Source organism: Cygnus olor, chromosome 11 (genome assembly GCF_009769625.2).
Source record: "Cygnus olor isolate bCygOlo1 chromosome 11, bCygOlo1.pri.v2, whole genome shotgun sequence".
NCBI classification, from domain to species: Eukaryota; Metazoa; Chordata; class Aves; order Anseriformes; family Anatidae; genus Cygnus; species Cygnus olor.
Window position 1 is genome coordinate 20287822 of NC_049179.1, and position 22796 is coordinate 20310617.

Genomic DNA, 22796 nt, shown 5'->3' on the forward strand with positions numbered 1-22796 from the left:
ATATATCACGGATTTCAGTATCAAAAACTCATTTGCACTGATAAAAGGAAGCTGAAGCAAAATACAGGTTTGATAATAAACAGAAAACCTCAAAGACTTAGCACCCTCCCCCCCCCAAAAAAAAAGAAAGTGAATCAACATTCCCTGGAGGTTTCAGTTCAGAAGAAAGTTGGGTAACCAACAGTTATCTGCCAAGGGGCAGGAAAGTCCTCTCGCAAGTGTAATCCTAGACCTTGGTCAGGACAGCGGCCTGGTTTGTAGGGCTACGCCTCGCCGCCAGCCCCTAACGGAGCGCCCTACCAGCAGATCCGTTCTGAAGACAAGGGGAGCAGGGGGGCTCTGATGTTAGACTTGAGGCGTGTGATTCTGTTCAGGTTTCATTCCCTTCTCCATGCTTCCTCCTGGCTGAAAGGCAGGGTGTCTCCTCCGCAGGTTCTGCAGGAAGCTCCCTTGTTAGGCAGCTGGGTCCTCGCTGGCTGTCCTGCAAAGGTTGGGACTTTTGTGCACGTGGAGAATTGGCTTTCCAACAGAGCGCTGTGTCTGCTAACTTTGGAGGGGGGAGGATGCTTTCCGAGCACCGAGATAAAATCCGTCTGAAATGCACTAAATCAAATCTAAGGCCACCGGGTTAAACCAACAGCAGTGGTCTGCAGACGATGGCGCAGGAAGAGAAAGGCGTTCTGCAAACCTTTCCTGGAGCACGGCTCTTTGCCAAAGGCAGTGCACGTGTTTGCAGGGTCACAGCTGCCTCCAGAGTGGAGCAATAGGAAGACAACGTAATGTTACTGTTCGATTTCCTCACTGCCTTTCACACACTGCCTTTCTGTTCGTCACATCCGCACGCCGTTATGCCCTTGCCACCCCTCGCGTGACAGCTCTGCACCTCCAAGGAAAACTACCCAGAGGCGGTCAAACAGGCACCGTGTAGGCTGATGGAGCCTTCACAGTTCAGCTCGTTATGCTGTGTTTTCATGAGATTCAGTTGATAATCGTGCCATGGCTAACGATGGCATTGCAATTTAATCAGGCCCGTTTAGTTTAAATTAATCTTCCACAGCCTTTGGAGTGTTTGCTGTAACCTCTTAAAGTGCTCTTTGCTAACAAATGCGATCACTTTCCTCTGAGCTTTCTTACAAAGGCCACAGACAGAAAGTCATCCTTCCCATTTTCACTGAAGCATCGTTGTGTTCTCCTCCAGAATCATGTCCTAAAAATAATGTACTGTATATCTAGATGCTCTTGTGACCATCTTTACCCAGGACAAGCTGCTACATCTAGCCACAGTGCATTACCTCAACTGTGGCACGTGGCAGGACCACAGAGCTGTTGCAGAGCCTTGCTCAGCAGTGGAGTACCAACACCTGGGACAGTTAGCTTCAAAACTGTTACAGGGATGTAAAACCAAGACAGGAATTCTTCTGCTATTGCTACACAGTGCTGCGAAAGAGAAAAAGAGAAACTAAGACGCAACAACTTCCAGGTTTGCATTTCTACTAATGCCCCTTTTATTCATTTCTGTAACACCTATTTTGTAAAGAACTTCTGTAGCCAGAAGCAAAGCTTCTCCAGAAAGAAAAACCTAAGTCACCAGCAAAGTAAACTTTAAAAATACAATACAATAATCTTCATGGATCATTAAAACTAGTTCCCGGTACCTCTCAGCCACACCTCCTACCTTGATGAATAAATAGTGCTTTCTTAAAGCACAGAAAGCATCTACTAACGAGACAGACATTTACAACATTTCGAAGAGTTCGTAGTATGTTAGTAAGATCTGCATTAAAATATTATCTGTACAAATGTTTCACCAATCTTAGATAGAAGCAACAGGCAGGCCTCCCCTAGGGAATGGTGGCTATCAGACCTACCTCCTACTATACCAGAGTACTTCTGATTAAATCAAGCTTGCTTGTGCTGTCAACACATGCTCTGTGCCTTCAAATACTTGTTCTCATTACGATCGCTCTTATTTGTAGCAGGCTGACTGTGCCCAGACTGGTAATTCTGACCCTGGAATAAGGCATCGTTTATGGGAATTCATCTGCTTGCACCTTGTAAATAGGCAGGAAAGAACTTAAATTTTAGTTTTTATCATTTTATTCAATTTAAATAAACTATCACAGGTATATCACATATAAAAATTGCTTTTATGAAGTATTCAAGTGTATTATGTTCTTCACTGTGTTCAATTAATTTACTCTGCACTTTTGCCACTTATCTGTATTGCACAACAACTATTTAGAAAGGAAAAAAAAATCTTCAGCTACCAAGAAGCAAACAGAAAACTGTTCCCTACTTGGAAGGAGCCACCTTCAGTTCTTTATTACAGCTCTCTGTGTTGGGGAAAAAACAAACAAACAAACCAGGAGCGAATGGGAGGAGATGGCAAAGTCATGGCAAGGCCTGGCAGATGGGAAGAGGTGGCGCTGGTAGGTGTGGTTCCTTGAATGTCTATGTGTGTCCCTGTAAAAGGAACATTTCTTCTTAAAACTATGTGTTTTACTGTGGCTCAGTCTTTATATAGCTTTTCAGGCTACTAAGAAGGCATTGTTTCTATTCCTTAAGAGTTGAAAACACTTCAGATTTTACCCAGGACATGATTTACAGCATTCCAAGGAGCCTATTATTTTAGCTTTGCTTAATCTTAAAAGAACAGGCAACGAATGTCAAGAACCACTGTGAAAGTGCTTTCAGAATTTAAAGCTGTCAAATAATTTACGGAAAGCCACTGGTTCAAGACTCACTACATTTACTAAAATGAAAAAACAGACTCTAGAGAAGTTCATTTCAAATTTTCAAAATAAAATTGCTTAACACTGCCTGTTTTCCGATTGATAAGGAAATGTTCTTTGGGGAAAATACATGCCATTTCACGTGGTACATCTGACAAGCACTAGAGAAGGTCTGATCCTTCAGCAGGGAATCTGCTGGCTGCCTCTTTCCATTGATCTGCTGACTGTGTCTGACAGTTGACGGTAGTAGAAAAGGAGATGTGGCACCTGCCTTTTCTCTTCTCTCTTCCTCACCGACCTTTGCCTTCCTTCTTGTTGTCCTAGAGCCACATTTGTTTACATTCTCCAGTAAGTCTGACTATGTGGCCGTGTAGGAGATGGCAATCTTACTGATTCTGAGGATGAAGGAATTTTTCTAATCCTTGATAACATGAAGCAGCAATTTGAGACTTGCACTCTGGCACCTTCTAATTAATATACAGGTGCACAAGTCTGTAATAAATGCACCAGGTGCCAGTGTGGGGTGTTTGAAATCACAGCTTCTCTCCTTAGATATTTAGGCTAGAATTCACCAGCAGGAGGTCTGCGCATTCTCCTAGGCCTTGGAGGCCAAGCATTGCAGAAGGTTTGGGCAGGGAACTTCACCCCTGGAACAACAGCAAAAATCTGTCTTGCATTTAATCTCAAATTTAGTTTCTAGTGGAAACCCAGGGAGTGTGGCACGACACCTGAGTTTTCACGGAAGGACCACATACTTACAAACGCAAATAGAATTCAAAGCCTATGGGCCATTTCTAATAGCTTTGGCACTCAGCAGGCTCAACCTCGCAGACTTGGCATAGCAGCTCACAATAGGGCACAATTCACCAACTTTCTCTTCATGGCTCATATAAATCTGGTTTGTTTTAACTAGTAAGTCAGCTATAAAGCTACATAAAAACATCCAACAGGCCTACATCTAAAATGTAGAATTTAGAATGAAGTACTCATTTAACAACCACTAGCCATATGTAGAAAGATAACTGGTTGTAAATTTGTTTATTTAAACTCAAAAGAGGAAACAATAAAAATGTTAATTTGAAAAATGTAAACTAACTTATTATTTCCTCTAATTCCATCCCTGTCTTCTAAAACTCTCAGAGAGAGAATGAACGCTCAGACAAAACCACTCTAAACCATTAGGTGTTGTGGAATGTGTTACTTAATACAATGATTATGGAGAATCCTTTAACCAAAGAGAGCAATTAAAGCTAAATGGGGCTATTTGCAATAAACACTCGTTGCAGGAAAAGATCACTCTTTTAGGATCGCTCTGTCGCCTACGGCTACAGAAGAACTTAGTTTTCTTCGTCTGAGGAGAGACCTTCAATTTCATCTCTGTCTCCTCCAATCGCCATCCAGAATGCTTTGGCCACCTAACAATGAAAAAATGGGAAAAATTCCCCTCACGTGACTGAAGGTTTAGCAGTTTAGAGCTCAGAAAGGAAAACTCCATTTTTAATAATTTCAATGTGAATTTCAAAATCTCACCTTTTCCGCATGTAGTTTTCTTTGTTCATGAGGCAACGTTGCAGCTTTTTCTGTGGAAAAGAACACGACTTGGGTTGTCACACTCAGGAGCAGGCAGGCAGAGAAACGCCTATTGCAGTTATTTTTAGGGGACTACAAAGAAACGTCTTTAGGATTATAAAAAAGGAAGCATATTTAGTAAGTGCTATTGCAACTTGCAAACACCAGGAAGCCAATACTTCTGAGCACACTGGATTTCATCTCAAATGTTTGTACCTTTAAACTGCAAGATTGGCACGCAGTTGTAGAGCTAAAAAGAAAGTTCTACTACAGGTTCTTGAATGGAAAACTGTAATGTTCATTCATGGTGGACTAGAACTGTGTGATAGCAGTCAACTGAGCAATATCGACTTCCAAAAGCATTATTAAGATGATGAACAAATTAATGAAAGGATCAGCTACTTGTATAATACCTCAGGCAGCAGAATAAGGATTTGTACCACCTCCCCACTTCACACACTGGCTTTCATGCCTTTGATTGATTAGAACAGGCAAGCTAGTACCTCTCTCCCCAATACATACCTTTCATTTCTTTCAACTTTGAAAATAGCCTTTCAAAGTTCTCCAGGTCACCTTCTCTCGTGGTTAGGTTGGCTAGCTCTTGAATGTCCATATCTAACATGGGATCTAAAATAAATGCACATAGGTTTGTTCTAGGTAAATTATTCTGTTCTGTCAGTAGGCATAAAAGCCTTAGTGGCAATCTGATAAAAACAATATTATAACAATCACATATCCCATTCGTACCCCCTCTCTTCCCCCAGAGGGAAAGAAACACTTAATTTACTGATTGTTCAGAAAGACAACTTATGGCACCACTGCAGTGGTTTGGGTATGTTATATTGCAGTAACATTTTTGAGTTCAGCCAGTATTTAAGGTTTCTTGCTTAATATAAAATGATCCATTTAGGATGGACCCATGTAGAGTGTGCTTCCTGCTGAATGAGGCTGTACGATGTCAAATTGTAATTATTTTTCTCTCAACCATAAAGCTTAAAGATTTATTCTTATAAAGATGTTTCTGAATAGAAAGAATACCCTCATTGGGAAATTTCACAAATTCAGATCTGAATGTTTCCCATCAGCGGTACTGCTGGCAGACCTTAGCTGCAGGGGCCCTATCCTTTCTAAAGCTGGGCCCATCTTCTCACGGAGAACACCTTAATGCTAAACAGCCTCTACTGGCTCTGGCATTTTTGCCATATTTTTCATTGAGAGCAAGCCAGGAGCTTTCTGGGAGCATTCCAGCCAGGGTTGCCGGCTCCAACACATCTGCCAAGCACAAAAAGAGCTTACCTACGTGGTTGTCAATCTGTAAGTTGTTTGTGCTTGCTGCATCTTCTCTGTTGTCTAAATGGGATTCTTCTCTGTCTGCTGCTGAGGGATTGGGCTGTCGGGAAACAAATAGATATTACAGGAACTACTGCACCCTAAAAAGCATCATCAGCAAACCAAGTGCTTCCTTTTTTAACTTCAAAATCTTACTCTTTATCATAAACTGCTACCTACTGTACCCTGTGTATCATGAAAAGCCACACTTTTGTAACACTGTACATAGCCACTACAAAAAGCTTTTCTATGATAGGTTTGCTTACTTTTTTAAACAAAACGTTCAAGTGACAGTTTTTGTTTTGCACAAAATACTGCTCTTGGATATTAATGAGAAACAGCATCTTGAATGGAGCTTTTGTAATCTTTCCTTGGCTCCAGTGGGCTGTCTGGGGTAAAATACACACAATGCCAAACTGTGTGTGCAACCCACACCCAGCAGGTTTCCATACTGAGCGCACAACCAGACATTGCAGGTAAAATAATGAGTTCTGAAGCAATGTTCTGAAAGACAGCGAGCTCACAGCCACGAGGTGACAGCTACCAGGGACAACTTTCTCAGGAGGGCTTTAAAAAAAATGCAGACAGTTTTTCAGACTTCAGAAACCTCCTTTAAAATAAATTCTGATAGGCTGTGCAGTATCCCTTGAGAAAGGAGGAAAAAAATGAAAGCCGCCACCACTACACCCAGTGCGACAACAGGAAAGAGCAAAGAACAAGAAATAGGAATTACTGTTTACTTCTGTATCTTGGTTCTCCTCTGATCCAATGCTACAGTTCGCCCCTGCTAATGTACTGAGAAGGCCAAAGCCCTGGGTCCTGTCTAGAAACAAAAGAGCTGTTAGTTTGACAGAAGATGCAGTATTATTGCAAAGAGCTGCAACTGACCGGGGCGGGTAGAGATTATTTTAGGAAAGACACATCCCCATACTCCCACACCCACAAAATACCCTATAAAACTGTATAGGCAATTTTAAAATATCTAATACAGAATTCATGGAGTTCATTTGGGCTTTCCACGGTCGCCAACCTACTGTTTTTTTCAATGGTATTTTATAACCCAACTTCAAAAAAAAGTAAATTGAAACCTGAAACAAAACAATCATCTTTTTCATCTGATAGATACGGCACAGTATTTTTACATTAAGCTAACTGTATTTTTAAAACTTTGTTTATAAACAAAAATGTACGTGCAATAGGCGGTATTGGGATTTTTGCTAAGCCATGTTTTCTGCTGGCTCTGCCTTGAATAGTAAATATTTGTAGTTACATAGGAGACTCAGGAGAGTTTTCTTAAAATATGAGTATTTTAGTCAACTAAAAAAGAAATAACGTTATTATACTACGAATAGCTAGGAAACAACAACTTACGCCAGAAGAAAGATTATTATTACTTTCTTTAAAGAAATGTGGTCTACTTTAATATTACAATAATGACTAAGCTCTAGATTCAAATGTTGAGATGATGTAATTTTTATACACGGTCCAAATTTACTTGCCATTTATACAAAATTTTGCAGAGTCGAATGTGTAACTAAAACCATCAGCTATCTAGAAAACATGTAAACATGTCTCAGCTGGAGAATTACTAAGACTTCATTTCCTGTTTAATAATCTCCACTGTGTTCTTAGGCTAATGTGAGTCCTGTGCCAGTCCTCTTGTCCCCCTAATGCCCCCCCCGGCGGGTACTTGTTTCAATTGGCTCTGTTCTATACAGTTTTTCTGCTTTTACAGATCACTTGCCAAAGGTTTGGGAAGAAGTGAATCAGTCTAGCCCAATGGATCGCCTTAAAAATGTTCAGTTGCAAGAAATAAGAAAGCCCTTAAGTCTGCCAGAGATATTAACAGGCAACTGAGTGATAAAGATTGGGACCTGCAACCCAAAACAAAGTAGCTTCCCGAAGTTTCAGCAAGCTGAGCAAAGCGTTGTCTTTAGGGAAAAAGTAAAGATCAATGTTTAGCCAATTTCTGAGTCATCTGAAGCCAGATTGGACATTGCAGTCCAGAATGTACTTGAGAGAAAACATTCCCACGTTGGCAGAGGGGTGGATTAAGTGACCTAATCATGTACCTCTTTCCTATCTGTGATTTGAGTTCATTCTGTACAGAAAAATGGCAGTGTCTCCATCCCCACCACCACATACACATAACCTCAGGCTGTGTAACTAGAAAATGTTGTCCTAATTAGAAAGTACTAGAATCTACAGCTAGGATCGCTGAAAAGCAGCTATTTGTTTCTCGATCCGTGGTTAGGGAGGTGGCAGACACAACACTTGCTTCCAGTCACACCCTTGAAAAAAACCTTCCTATAAACTCTTTTTATTGGATGTAAAAGTTATTTCAACTTCTGGGTGCAATTCAGGAAGTGGGTGATGTCTTACACAGTGTTCTTACAGAATCAAAGCCAAAAATTATCTCATTCAAATTATTGTAATAGCCGATGGCTCATTGTGATGCAGTCTATAGGGTTTCACAGGTGCCATCAGTCGCTGCTCTGAGCATGGCTTAGTAATTCACATATGCTTGTTTCATAGCAAAACGTTCTCTACTGTCTTTATCTACTCTTCCATGGTCTGTCTGCAGCTGACGTGACACTCATACAAAAAATGGAACTAAAAAGTGGGAATTCAAAATTTGTTTAAACAATTAAGTTTAAATATTACCAATAAATTGGGCTAATTGTTTGTAAAAGGAGCCAGGCTAATGAGCGGCTCCACCCTAGGTGACCAGCTTCAGCTGCGATCACTGAAGCACATATTTAAGCAGGAAAGCAGGCAGCCAACCTCTTTCAGAGGGCAGCAATTTGTTTTTCTTACTGCCATCTAAGTCAACAAGGTTTGCTCCTGTTGGGTCAGCTAAGAACAACAGCAGTATTACAAGCTTTTGGGGGTGAGAAGTTTATTAACTGAAGAAGTGTTGATGTTCTTCTGCACAAAGGGAAGAAAGTAAGTCACCTGATCCTCAGACTGAAGAGGGCTCCAGGACCTGAAGAACAAAAAACTTTATACCAACCAGAAAGGGGATTGCTCTCTAAGTCTTCTCAGGTAAGGCTGCTTATTTTCCTTTTAGTAGAGACAATAACTGCTTTATTTACACACAAATTATGTAGTATTACATGATGTAAAATTGTTTACAATTCAATTATGTTATATTTAATGCTTATCCTTATGGATCAGTATAAGAATGAATAAGTTTAATGGTTAGAGAAAAAAATCAAAAAGTCAAGTTTTTCTTAATAATTGCACAGTACTTGACAACTTCAGAAGAATTGCGCTTGGGTTCAGGATAACACATTTTAAAACAACATGGTTTTGATGCTCATAGCTTAAAAAAATCATTCCTATTCCATCCATTAATTTAAATTCTCATACAAACAACTACCTGAAGTAAGGTAATGCTGTAATATTGGCTTTTTGGATGGCTACACTTAACAGTGCTATAAACCTTTCCTGCTACTCAAACATCGTATATTCTGTATGAAAAAACTTTCACATGAAGTGTGACTGTATGACTTCTAAATGGTCAGCAGTTATAGGTAACTCAGCAGAAAAGCTAAGGTTTTATTTACACGGTGGCTAGTTTCCAGGATCAGGAGGAAGCTGAAAACAAAAGATATGCTACAGGTTGTAGAAAGTTCTATTTTAGGTAAAATGAGCTCAACCACTTCCCTTTGAAAGCACAGTCAAGTTGCAACTATGTCCAAATATAGTTCACCTCCTGAGGGGTTTGTAGTAACATATATCAACACTGTGGTTTCTGTACTGTGGAGATAAAAAAAAAAAAAATAATCTGGATTTTTAAGGAGTTTGACCTTTACATAATATGCTAATGATGCATAGGAATTTCCCCCCATAAAGAACTGAATATGTGACTAAGTTCTGTTCTTCTGTAATGTGACATCTGTCAAATGTTAAGAACACCGTTTTTGTACTAGTAAGATTAACTTCATGCCATCTCAAATAGCTACCTGTTTCTCTACAATGGTTACGGTAAGTTGGAACCAATCTTAGCCTTGTTCTGATGTGGGGTGAGAAATACTGAAAAGGCAACCTTAAAAAAAGTTCAGGAGTTCTCATCCTAGTTACACTGAATCCCCAATAACCATCTTGCAGTTACAAGAACAAAAACTTCTCAGCACTTGAAATCATTACACAGTAAAAAGATGTAGGAAGGAAGAAGCCACAACAGTGGAAAATTGTACATCAGGGAGCAGGCAGACATTAGAAGGTTTATAGTGGGATGACACTAAAACAAGAAATATAAGGCCAAACACCACACAAAATTCATCTTCCTACATTTCCTGCAACAACTTGTGTAATTAGAAAAGTTAATAAAGGCTTTCAAGAACACAGAAGTATTTACACTAGTAGTAAATCTGGGCTAGCCACACATTTCCTCTTCTACTGTCTAATCCTGAAGTGATTTTTCCAAAACTGTATCTCCACCTGATAATCAATTACCTGCAGGAAACTGGGTTGTCTGTTTTTTGTGCTATTTCCAAAAAGTTCTGCAGTTTCCATTTACTTAAGTGGGATTTCTGTTGGGAACTCAGTCCTTCTTGCAGTGCACTTAATGTATTAAAACCTTCAACAGACATTTGAGAGCAAGTTAAAGTATAGAGGAAACAGGAACAAATATTGAAATGGGATTAAATCTCACCCATTGTCCCTCTATGCCTCTGTTTAACAAGGGACAGCAAGTGATACCTGGAAAGCCTATTTCCATGTGAAAGGTTGGAGTACTGTAGCTGTCTGCATACTGATGCATTGGCAATAGCACTGTAGAATTCACACAGTGGGAATCTGTATTACATACCAGTCTTCATGACTACGTTCGACCACACATTGGCATTCAAGGCTTGCACAATTCGTTTGACTCCTGTGGACTCCGGAAAGTCATCTAAACAAAAAGATGTTTCATTCCTCATAATTAGACCAAACCCCAGTACATACTTCAAAGTAATATGATGTGTGACTGAATACCTGTCCTATCTTACACCAATGGATAAAGGACTTTGGTTAGCAAAGAGAGATTTCTTGCCTTTGCTTCATGAAAGGCCAAAGAAATCTAGATTAATGCCACACCTCTTGGTCTAGACTTGTGGGTGTTATGAACTGTGAGCTCTCTACCTTTTACAGAGAAATCCACATTTTGAGTGGAGCTTTGAAATATTTAGCACTGGACCTACATTAATAAATTACTTTTTAAAATTACCTGGAAGCTATAAACCATTTTGAAGTCAGTGTTAAAAGCAAGACCTCTTTTACCCCCCAAGATCTTTCAGAATGCTGTATAGTATAAATAGATTCTAGAATTCCTTTAGAAGGTAAAGAACTTCAGACAACCATTGAAAAGGGTGCAATGCTTGTTAAATGAAAACTATCGTACAAAAGCTATTTTCACAACATCTAACTAAGGGTTGCAGTAATCCTGTAAATTACAGTAACTTCAAAGATTAGGGAAAGCATTGTTTGGACTTCAGCCTACTTACTGAATAGATCTGACACCACTTCATATAAAGTCAGTTTTCCCATTTCCTCGGCTTAGTCAGCTTCCCATGTTTGTGTAGGTCTCACAAAGCAACAGGGAAGAAAAACCCTTTGGATAGGAAAATGTGATTGCTTAAAAATCAGCTCTTCTAGGATGACTCAGGGACAGGTGTAATAATTGAAACTGCCTTTAATAATGAATTTAAAGCTGTCTGTGACCCCTTAGATCAAATACTCTGCCCTCCATGATAATGTTGTTTAGTTTTGTATTGGTCATTATCTAGAGTCTCAGCTCTTGTTCTCAGTACACAAAACAACTGACTGATAGTGTAGTTAGTAGTAAGAGCTCCAGTTCATTTGGGATGAGATACCAAGAATGTCATAACTTTTAGACAGGTATTGGCTCAATATGTTTAGTGAATCTATTTTATCTTCTGTAATTCATATAGAATGCATACAAGGTAAATATGTTACTGAGTGCAATGCATTTCCTCTCATGCATGAGTCACAGTGAATCAAGCAGCATGTTAAAAAGTGCAGTAGAGAATGTATACCTTAATATTCCGAAGATTAATACCCTGAGTTATTATTCCCATTACTTATTATTTAAAGTGATTGTTATTTAAATGGTGCATAGCTTGTTCTTTACAACACTTATTCAGTAGAAAAATAACTTAATGTTACTAATGTTTCCTTTAAAAGCACGTCAGAAGAAAACTTTAATGGGTATCAATTTCTGATCTTCCTGTTTTCTATGAATCAGATTTATAAACATCCCTCCCACCCCAAATTAAAAAGTGTTAAACTGAAATGCATCTTAAAAGACATAGGGGCAGGAGTTCTTACCTACTTGGGATAAAGTTATAATTTATCTATCTCTTTGCAGGAGAGGGGAGCTTGAGTTTTAGAAGGCCTTTAGACTAACATATTTTTAGTGACAGCTATGTACTTGGTAAGCTTGAAATGGAGCAAATGTTAGTGAATTATTCCACTCAAGACTGGAAATGGAGTTGGTTATCTTATTTTTGGTTCTGTAGTGGTAAAATTTAGACACTTTCTTAATCATTGAGATGAGATAAGGCTAATTCTGATAAGGCTGTCAGGAAGTGTGGAGTCACTTTTCAAGAGTGGAACATCACAGTACTGACTTTGCTTTACGGGTTTTCTCAAGTTGTAACTGTATGGCTAGGCAAGTTATTTTGAAACTGGTTTATTTCCTGTGTAACAGTGCATGCACTTCTAAAATGTTTTTTAATAATCTCCCCTTTTCAGCCTATCATGTCACTGAATAATCTCTATCTTCTCTTTGTATATACAATGGTTTTAAATCTTCAAAAAGACTAAGAATTTTCCTTCCCTTATGCATCTATCTGCTGCTTGTTTTGAGACTGATTTCAAAATGGAATATAAAAGCTTTTTATGTATCAATAGTCCTAGGATTAGTGCCATAAAAGGAGCTGATATTAGTTCTATGTAGGTACTACAGAAACCAGTAGTTGTACTTGGGAGACCAATGTGATGTCTTGGAGGAAATTCTTCCTCTACTTCCTGACTGCATATAGCTGAGACTAAGCCTTACCAACTGGGAGCATTCCATGCTGTAATCATGTAGCACAGAAATAATCATGCCCCTTGCAATTGTTTAGAGGTTATTTTGGTGTCTTTTTAATTCTAAAAATTAAAACAAGTACCTACCATCTTCATCTGGCAGTTCCTCGGGGCTAAGTTCCACCAGTTCAAAGCCATGCTTGATGCACCATTCCTGAGCTTTCTGTCTGTTAACACCTAATGTGGGGAAACAAAAATGCTTTCTAAACATACACATTTGAGACTAATACCAACAGCTGAATTTCTAGCTATGTTTTAGTCTCTCAAAGTTGTTTGCTTGTTCTGGATTGTATGGGCGGGGGAAAAAAAGTAGTAGCTGGTTTGGGTCTTCCAATTGCTTTAAATTTAATTCCAAAAGCCCCCAGAATTAAACTTCTTTGAATTATTTTTAAATACTATAAAATCAAATGGCTCATGGGGGAATGTAAGTGAAGTGCCACAGTGAATGAAGGTTTCCACTACTCTGGATTTGAACCTGAAATGTGTTACCTTATACAACAGCAAACTGTAAGGTACAGATACGCTAATACAGAACCAAAGCAGCCATGTGTATTTAATGCCCAAATGATTAAAAAAAAATTAATATAATTTCCACTAGAGTTAAAGCAACTCAGTCATCCTTTTTCTTCACTAGAAAGGATTATGAACATCAGTAACATGCCTGCCCTGTTAGTTACCTTGCAGTGCACATTAGCATACTAGGAATGGGATATGCAAAGTTCATTTTAAGCAAGCTTGTAAAGTTCTGATTCAGTTTTAACTACTACTAGTTTAATACTTCTGTTCTTGGTCATGAGAACACCCTGGCTCTTAAATACAAAGCCCATTTTCACCCAGGAATTTTAAGAAATCTTCAAGTCAGTTTTGGATTTCTACAGGTATCATACCATTTTCAGATACCCTATCACAGACCAGGATCATGACTTCTGGTAGCCACTCTTCTGTCAGAGGAAGCCATTCAGAGACACTATCAAGTCCAGATTTCTAAAGGAAAGAAAAGATCTTTGGAATACATCCTCAAATACTTTACAAGTTTTACACCAGTTTTAATCATTAATAGTACTAGAAAAATAGCAATGAGATAAGGAAATATGCCAGACTGCACATTAGGTATGTTTAAGATGCTTGTGTTTCAACTACAGAAGTTGATTTATATACAGCAGCCTTCTTGATTCTTGATTTACCTTGGACCTCCCTTTCATATTTAATGCGAATTATGCAACCCTAATTTAGATTAGGAAAGTCTTTCACTTAATGTTGATCACTAGTATTTAGTTTTAAGCAGATCTCAGGTTTGATGTTCAGCTATTCCATCTTCCACACTGAAGTGGATGTTGTGGTAACTGATGAACAATACTCATTGCTCTGTTTTATTCTGAGACAGTACTGAGATGTCTGGCTAAAGGTATCTGCAGAATGTGTGGTATGCATCCTTTCCCACCTGTAGTGGAAAACAGCTCCTTGTAGCATACTCCTAAGTTCCTTGTAGAACAGTTCCTATGTAGAACAGCTTGTCTCAATCTTTCTGGCTTTTGCTAAAGCACTAGTTTCATTGCTACCAGCTTTGTAGAAACAACTTCAAGTAAAATGACAGCACTGAGCCTTACATTTAGCTTCCTTGTCCTTGGCTATTCTCAAGCAGCCTTTCTGAACTAGCATCAGCTATGAGTAAAGCTAGAGGTGGTGGGTTGGAAAAGGATTTACCTTAGTGGCATATTTACATCCTGAAGAAATCTCTCTTCCAGCCAGGATGTAACAGCAAAAGGGAAGGAAATATTTGCTGTTGTTACAAGGCATAATTTACCTTTGATGTACTGATAATTAATAGAACAACCTAAAAGAAATGGAGGTCACAGGATGAAGATACTATAGATTGTGGTTATCACCATAAGGCAGCTATACCATACAGATAAAGCAACGTAATGAAGCAGAAGAGTCTTACTATTGAGCTGTCAAAGTACACCACAAATGCTTGCACAGATTCAGCAATTTCTCCAGTAACATGAAATGTGCTTGGTACTACACAGAGGTGAATATCTGCAGAGTAATATTTATTATCTATTGTCCAGGGGTAAAAATTCACTCCTCCACTTGTAGTAGCACCCACAGTAAGGTCGTCTTTTCCTGTGATACCTGTATAAAAGAAAATGAGAGAAATTATAAAAACCAGCATCAAGAAAATAATTCAACTAGCAAAGCTTGGCACAAGGCTGGTACAGAGCCATATTTATTTGCTATAATAAAATGAATATGTATTTAAGATGTACAAAAATTAAAAATCCATTCCTTACTTGATCCTACTGTTTAGTACCCTTAGATGAATTCTAACTTTCAAAAATAAAATACAGTACAGAAGGTCTTGAGAGTAAGCCTTTTTTTTCCCCTGGAAATGCCTTTTAAAGTGTTAGCCTCAAACTCACGACCTGTAAACAGGATGTATGGGGAGAATAAAAGGCTTCATTTCAGCAGAAACAAACCTTGCACGTTCATTCAGATGTAAAGAACTGTTTAACTGTGACCAAAATCTCAAGGTAACTAATGAGAAAATAAACCAAGTGACTGGAATTCAGCTGTAATTCCCATTACATTCCACGTAGGAGTTCAACAATTAAAATCCAAGGCAGTGGCTTTGATAACGCAATGCTAAATGCTGCCCTTGGTGTGCTGGTAGCAACCTCTGCAGAACACTCATGGTGTGACAGCCACCTGGTGGAGCTGAATTATAGCCAGAAGGGGAGCATCCCATCCACACCTTGCTGGAAGGGACAGGGTATCTTGTCCAAGGTGAACTAACTCGTGGGCATTTTATAATGCAAGTAAATCATATATTAAATTGACTGAGTCATCTGGGCATCGGAAGAGTTTTTTTAAAAGTGGGTTTTCAAAGATTTCAAGGTTTTTATCTCAAAAGAATTGAGACAATTCCTTAGCTGGCTGGGGACATCACCACTGAAGTAATCCCACACAAACCTCGACTCTGAACTCTACACTCCTACAGCATAAGCTTCCGAACTTATGTTCATGTAAATACAGACAAGACTACTGATTTGGGAAAGATGTTCTGATAATCTTGAAAGACTTGTTGTTTCTTGTCTATTTGCTATTTCAACTGCAAAATGGAGCATTTCAGTTGTCACTTCTAGCCGTTCCTCCTTCTGTTTGATAGCTCGGGTACAACCATGGTTCTGATGCTCTGTGGCCACAGGAATGATTGAAACTTGGAAAATCAGCAGACTTGGGCGAAGGGAGGTAAACAGCATGAGGAAAGGAAATCTGTTCAAGCTACCCACTGTAGCAAGAGTACAAAAGGGAAAAATTCCAAAAGACTTTCATAAGCTGATAAAAAAAACTTTCATGTCTACTTTGTATATGAACTTTTTCTTACAAAGGAGTTCATGGACAAATTTAGGTCTCAAAGTGCTGCTAGAAGAATGAGGACACGTCCCATTTCCTATCACATGCTACTGCTTGTGTATTTGAAGCAGCCTTTCATCCCATTGTGCCTCTGATTACCTGTCATTTGCCCAAAGATTCTGCCAACCCCCTGTGAAATTTCTCTCCCAGTACAAATGGATGCTGTGCGCTGACCTCAAAGCGCTGCGGGAACGTTCTGAAAGGATTCGAACTCGCTGTGTCTGGGACAGCACGTGGGGTTGTACCAAATCACCGCACCACAGCCTGATTGCTCGCGGCAGGAAGCAACCGCAGTTGGGGCTGCTTGGGAACGGTGCTCTCCTCTCCCCCAAAAGGCGCTTCGACCCACTGGTCTGGGGCTTTGGGGCAACCAAGGAAAGACTACAAAATAATATACGCCGCAACTCCAACTGAGCTGTCACGGGTACATTTCACCAGGACTACGGATGGTATTTGCTGCCTTGGAATCCCAAGAATTTCTTCCCAACAGTCTGTATTTGAATGGAGGAAAAAAAAATAAACTCAGCCAGAATAGTTTAATTTGAGAGAACAGTCATCGATAAACTCCATTTAGCTTTATTTGGATATGGAATAAGCTTCCAGACAATTAACATGGCAAAAGGAGGTGACCTGTCCAACTTATCTCCAGCAAGTTACTCATTTTTAATTTTAAGCTTCCCAGCCATTGAAAGTGTCAGTGGTTTGCCATCCAAAGAGCTCGGAAAACCATCTGAGTCACCCGGTGACCACAACAGCAGGCAGGCCTGCGGGGCTGACTTAATTAGCTCGCCTTTCCATAGAGCAGAGAGGCTGGCTTGGACGACAGGCACGGAAACAGGCTCCAAATGCACCAGTATTAAAGAGACCTAAAAACACGCTTGGAAAAGTTCACGCCACAAAAGAATACTGCTTAGTGTCATTCAAAAACATGATTTAGAGTTTAAGATCCTCTCTGAAATACCTCCACTGCTAATGCTGGATACTTATTTTACTGGAATAACGTTTATTGGAACTTTACCATCTCACCAATAACTGCTGAACACTAGGATATATTTCAGCGTCCCCCACTTCTGTCTAAAAGCACTCTGGAGTAATGGAGGCTTCCTCAGATAGGGCGAGTTATTCCAGGCTGGGGGCCAAAGAAACCATTCCTAAGCCAGCTCCAGCGTCCTGCTCAGGCCGTGCCCTCCTGCACATAGCGGCTGTGTTTGCTTGTGCGCCCTCCAGGTTCCCTGTGATCAGCACCTTGCCGGACATGGACGTTTATCTTCCTCCTCTGTGATGTGTGCCGGCACAGCACGCAGCAGACTACCCTGCTTCGTGCCACTTTTTGCCCTCAAGCTGCAAACCATTTGGGAACGAGGCAGCGAATGGCACAGGGTTGGTTTGCGGCTCGGTCCAGCGCTGGAGTGACTGGTACCGAATGGATCAATGGACTTCCGAATTTCTGTCCAAAGGAGAAGGTGCTCTTACTTCCAGGCTGTCAGCCACCACCTCATGGCTTTCCAGGAAACTGACTGGCCATGCTCCTTCTTTACATACAAGTATCCATCATTTTTTAATCCGAAAAAATTCTGATACTTTTGGAAATGAATTTCAGCTAATTATATAAATGTTTGCTCATTTCATTTTACTGATTTAAACTTGATGACTTTTAATTTCATGGGCTTGCATATAGGCTTTGTAAATTAAATGGTTTAGAAGACAAGGAAGAGGACGGTGTAGAACTGTAAAAATTCACTTCTCTGTCCCCTTTTTGTACTAGAGGCTTGTGTATTCTGGAAGAGTAGAGCAGTAATTAATTACTTTAAAAGGACCATTAGAGACCAGGAACAACTTCTCAGAGAAGCAGAATACAGAGTCACATGCAGATCTCGTGCCTTTTGTTGCTGCGTTCCCTGTTCTCTAACGTCCAGCTGGTACTTACACTCTTCTGCCATTTTGTGTTTAAGGTCACTGGGCTAGGGATATCTTTTCAGAACCATTCCAACTTTTTTCAGATATTCTTTCCTAAAGAGATGTAAGTGTTGATCGCTCTTCCTAGTGGTCTTTAGATGGAACAGATGCAAGAATACAATTGCTTTTCTGCTGTGCCCCAAGTGATGCCAGTCCTCTCAGCTGGTAGGTACACCAAGTAGCTCTCGCATTCTGGGCCTTGAGAGCCACCTGGTGGAATACACCATGCGAAATACTCCTGCAAGTTACACAAGGAGTAAAGTCAACTCAAATGTGTGTTCACCTTGGGTTCTGCTGTGGGGGAGGAGGGAGAGGTAGACAGTAAAAAAAAAAGTGGAAGATGACATCAGTTCTGTAAAACAGTATTTGTCTGCCAGCATTTTTTTTAGTAAAAACAAAAATACTTATTTGGTGTTTTAATTCATAAAGTATCTGATAAGGGCCAACCCTATCCTGCGTGTTCTGTAGATTAGTTTTGCCACAGTATACAATGAAATCAAGCATTCAAGGTATCCCATAGAAACTTGAAAGGATAAAAACGTATCTAGCAAATGTACCATAATAATCTCATCCTCAAGCCATTTTCTACTTAAAAGGATTAAAACAGTGGAAAAAGCCTTGCAATTAGTGCAGAAGCTTCTGGCAATCCGCAGAATTCAGTTCTTGCATACCTCCGAGCAGCAAAGCCTCTAAGCAGCTTCTCTCTACTTACAAAACCAGGTTTGCCTACAGAGAGAATGTACCAGGGGAGTCCGGGAACACAGTGGCAACAGCAGTGACAACAGGTAAGATCTTTTTTTCATGTTGTAGACCCCAAACCCACAGCTATTACATGGACCTTACCAGGCAATACAGTATTTAGCAGCATATTTAACCACAAATAGTGCATATCAAACATTGAATTGCTTCGGAGGTGCTAATATAAGACTCTTGTTCTCAGCATTGAGCCAAACCACTATCATGTAATGCCTTTAAGCTGGTGTGACACTCATGCTGTGAAGGCACAAGTACTGAGAATTGCACCAGCGTTTTGTTCCAACTTACCAAAACCTTTTAGCCCACCCAATCTACTGTAGCCAGCCATAGCCATATATCCCCATCAACATATTCTTAAATGTTTTATAGGTTTTATAGCTTACTGTGCTTATGTCCCTGGTGGAAGCCCCTTTACTGTGCTCCTAAGCAAGATATCACTGAAAGAGCAGGGGAAAAAAAGAGGTGTGTGTGCGTGCATGCTCATGTTGCTGAAGTTATGCACCTCAGTGTGCACATCAAAGAGCTCATGCCAATTCCCTAAAAAGCAAGGCTGCACTAACAAGTCGTAATGGCAAAACCACCAAGACCTAAACGCTTCTTCCTGGAATGCCCCTGATTTTTAGAATTACTAAAAATTCCACCAAAGTTTTCTCTACTATTAGGTCTTACCAATGTTCCCTTTTCCAAGCCAGAAAAAGGGGAACTGGGTCTCAAGATAACCACTTCCCGCTGTATGAATGTAGTCACTCGATGTGGGGTAAGCGCAATCTGCAGTTTTGACAACTGCAGAGAGGTAGTTTTAACTTTCCCTTTTTCTGTGCTGATGCAGAGATGACAAATGGTCAAATGCATCAAAGAGAACCTAAGCAAGCGCTCGGACCCATCTGGAGCTTTAGGAATTTCTCCAACCCTGAAGGTCCAAGATATTCTCTGGTCACTTTATAATCAGAAAGGTGAAACCCGTGGGATTGTGCGCGGCCTGCTTTTGTGTTCGTGTGCCCGCAGTCCTGAGCTGCTGCTGTCACTCTGCTCCCCTCCCTTCTTCTAGTGGCCACCTGGGGTGTCCTGGAGGAACATGAGGCCACTTTTGTGCTGTGGATGCCCAGAACGGCTAACAGCGGCGCTTACGGTCTAGCCAAGCTGTTACTTGTTTGCACAATAGCAGATGTACACTAACACATTTATTCAGTTGTGAGATGCTCTGGTTTAGCCCATGTTTTAGGGACATGGTTTAGTGGGTGATGGTGGTAGGGGAACAGCTGGACCAGACGAGTTGGAGGTGTTTTCCAACCTTAATGATTCTAGGCAGGAATCTGACAAAAACTGCCTCAAGGCAGTGGCTGGCTCGCACCAGAACAGTTGGGGCTGTGGGGCTTCCTTTCTCCTGCCACCTGCAGTGATGGTGTCATAAAATCTTTAAGGTTAGAAAAGCCCTCCAGGATCACTTGGTCCAACCACCCCCTACCACCACTGTCACCCACCCAACCATGTCCCCAAGCACCAGGCCCAACCTTTCCTTGAATACCCCCAGGGACGGTGACACCACCACCTCCCTGGGCAACCCATCCCAATGCCTGACTGCTCTTTCTGAGAACAAATGTCTCCTCATTTCCAACCTGAACCTCTCCTGGCGCAACTTGAGGCCGTTCCCTCAGTCCTATCAGTGGTTACCTGCGAGAAGAGGCCGACCCCAGCTCCCCACAGCTTCCTTTCAGGCAGTCGCAGAGAGCAATGAGGTCTCCCCGGAGCCTCCTCTTCTCCAGACCAAACACCCCCGGTTCCCTCAGGAAGGACACAAGTCCTCCTCACAAGACCGGCGTCCCAGGCCCTTCACCAGCCTCGCAGCCCTTCTCTAGACACCAGTTTGTTCCCTCGGTGGCTTATTTACTCCCTCCCTCGCATATTTATTCCCTCGCTAGCTTATCTATTCCCTCCCTAGTCCGTTTCCTCGCAGCGCGGAGGCCGGGGAAGGGCCGTGCGGGGACGCGGCCGGAGCCGCCCCCCCCCGCGGCGCCCACTCACGTTTGACGAGCTCCTGGGCCGCGAAGCCGCGGGCGCAGCTCGTCACCAGCGCCAGGGGCCCCGCCGCCGCCATGGCGCCCGCCGCGCCCCTTCCGGCCGCTACCACACGGCCCCGGCAGGACGGGGGGGGGGAAAAGCGCCGAGCGGCGGCCGAACTCGCTTTGCCTTCGCAGCAAACCCCCTGGCGGTGTGAGCGGGTGGCGCGGCCCGCCTCGCGCGTCCCGTTGCTAGGGCTGCGGGCGCAGCCGCCATGGCCGGCTCGGCGGGGCCGGGCCCGGGGAAGGGGGCGGAGGCCGGTCCGGTGCAGGTGGGTCCGGGAGGGGCCCAGGCGCTGCCCCCGGCCCTGGGGGGAAAGCTGGGGGCGGGGGAAGGCGGCAGCTCGCTCTGGGGGGTGGAGGGGTGAAGTTGGTACCTCATAAAGCTGTCCCCTAGAAGCTGTCCTGTGGTGCGTGGCTTTGTCTGTCACTAAAACGTCACCCAAATGTCACCCAAAGTGAGGGATAAACGCCTCGCTGTGAGCTGCCGTGGGGTCTCTTTGGGATACATCTCCGCTGGCGATGTGTCCTGAGCTCCCCTCGGCACTGAAGCCCTCGGCGGTTGGACCTGGGTTGGATTTGGCAGCGTGTGCCCGAGAAATGCTGTGAGGGTTTGGTTTGGGGGTTGGAATCCCATTGGAGTACCTTTGAGTTGCTAGTCTTGCTGTAGTCACCTTGTAGTCCTCAGTACACATGAGCCACGGCGTTGTTTTCTTCGAGTATCCACAATTTGTACTTCTGTGATGCTGTTCATGTAACCAAAATCACAAAATGGTATTTTAAAGAGTGATTTTATCATGGTTAGTAAATATTCTATGAATCACCAGATTGTTTGTACCATCAGCTGCTTAAATCCTATCGCGGAGAATTGCGCTGTTTTTGAGTTGCGTGTTTCCTCCATGCTTCTCAACTAATCGTCCAAACAGAGGACCTCGTCAGCTCAAATGGAAGTCACCTAAAAATATCCACAGAGTCCAAGAGGCATCAACCATCCACGTGGCACAAGACTAAGGTCTCCGAACAAGCCCCTGCATTGGCAGCAGCATTTGGGAATACTTTTGACAAAGCAGAATCAGTGAAAATTTGGATTAAACGCAAATACATAATCCCACGGATTTGGGTTATAGGTATGACTTCTGTCATAACTTGCTTTTTAGGTTCAAGAAGACCTTCACAAGCTTAAAGACAAAGTGAAAAATATCAGCTTGAAGGGAAATGTGAAAGATGTGGATATCAGCGATCTGGAAACAGCAATTGAAAGAGCTGAACTTGGGCTGAGAGTAAGTAAAATGGAACAGATCCAGAAGACGCTTCAATCTTTGAGATTTCTGTCAATAATTCACTTAGGGACATATGTCTGTCATCCTGCAAGTTCCTTTTCTGATCAGCAAATGATGGGATTCACCAAATATTACGCATTACAATAATGGCTTCCTTTTTTTTGCATGGCCAGAATTAATTGATTTTAGGCCTCTTAACTTTAGCCAAAGTCTGATTTAGTCCAACAGAAGCACAAATCCTATCAACTTTTCAGTCACGGGAAGATCTAGATTGTTATGTTAACTGAGTTAAATAAATTTAGTATCGCTCATGCCTTTATAATAGTCTAAATGTTATTTTTTTTCTCTGACAGAAACACGCTGAAAATTATTTAAATGCTATAAACAGACAAGTGTTAACTATTTCTTCTACTGGTAATAAAGAAGTACGTTCAAAACAGCCCACTAAATGGTAAGTGAAACAGCTGTTTTATTGCAGAGATAAATGCATGCATCAGGACAGAAAAACTATGGTACCAGGATCTTATAAAGCAAATGGAAATATTGGCCCAAATGAGGTTATTTTGGTCATTTACTATTTTAGTTTTATTTTGTTTAAGTTAAAA

At 41.4% G+C, this 22796-nt stretch overlaps 2 protein-coding genes across 11 annotated transcripts in view; one reads left to right on the forward strand and one right to left on the reverse strand.

The window, feature by feature from the left end:
* Nucleotides 1–1481: 1481 nt before the first annotated feature.
* Nucleotides 1482–20985, reverse strand: AAGAB (alpha and gamma adaptin binding protein). 3 transcript variants are annotated; one of them, XM_040570439.1, is made up of 11 exons: nt 20877–20965; nt 18070–18392; nt 14671–14861; nt 13616–13712; nt 12816–12905; nt 10447–10530; nt 6371–6453; nt 5598–5691; nt 4824–4928; nt 4263–4312; nt 1482–4147 (listed from the first exon to the last, which is right to left on the reverse strand). In XM_040570439.1, exons 2-11 carry the CDS (start codon nt 18080–18082, stop codon nt 4070–4072), a joined length of 885 nt encoding a protein of 294 aa, XP_040426373.1. In that variant the 5' UTR covers nt 18083–18392; nt 20877–20965; the 3' UTR covers nt 1482–4069. The 3 variants fall into 3 exon arrangements, with proteins under 3 accessions (XP_040426373.1, XP_040426372.1, XP_040426374.1); XM_040570438.1 differs by lacking the exon at nt 18070–18392 and having other exon boundaries at nt 20877–20985; XM_040570440.1 differs by lacking the exons at nt 18070–18392; nt 20877–20965 and adding an exon at nt 16317–16545.
* IQCH (IQ motif containing H) overlaps nt 8616–22796 on the forward strand; it is an 83354-nt gene continuing 69173 nt past the window's right edge. For 4 of the 8 annotated variants that reach the window (XM_040570423.1, XM_040570425.1, XM_040570430.1 and 1 more), the window contains exons 1-3: nt 21127–21183; nt 22069–22191; nt 22545–22642. In XM_040570423.1, coding sequence (XP_040426357.1) covers nt 21127–21183; nt 22069–22191; nt 22545–22642 — 278 coding nt within the window. Of the gene's footprint in view, nt 8676–18818; nt 18884–19500; nt 19612–21111; nt 21184–22066; nt 22192–22544; nt 22643–22796 lie in introns of those variants that run through there. The other 4 variants (XM_040570429.1, XM_040570426.1, XM_040570424.1 and 1 more) reach the window with 4 other exon arrangements.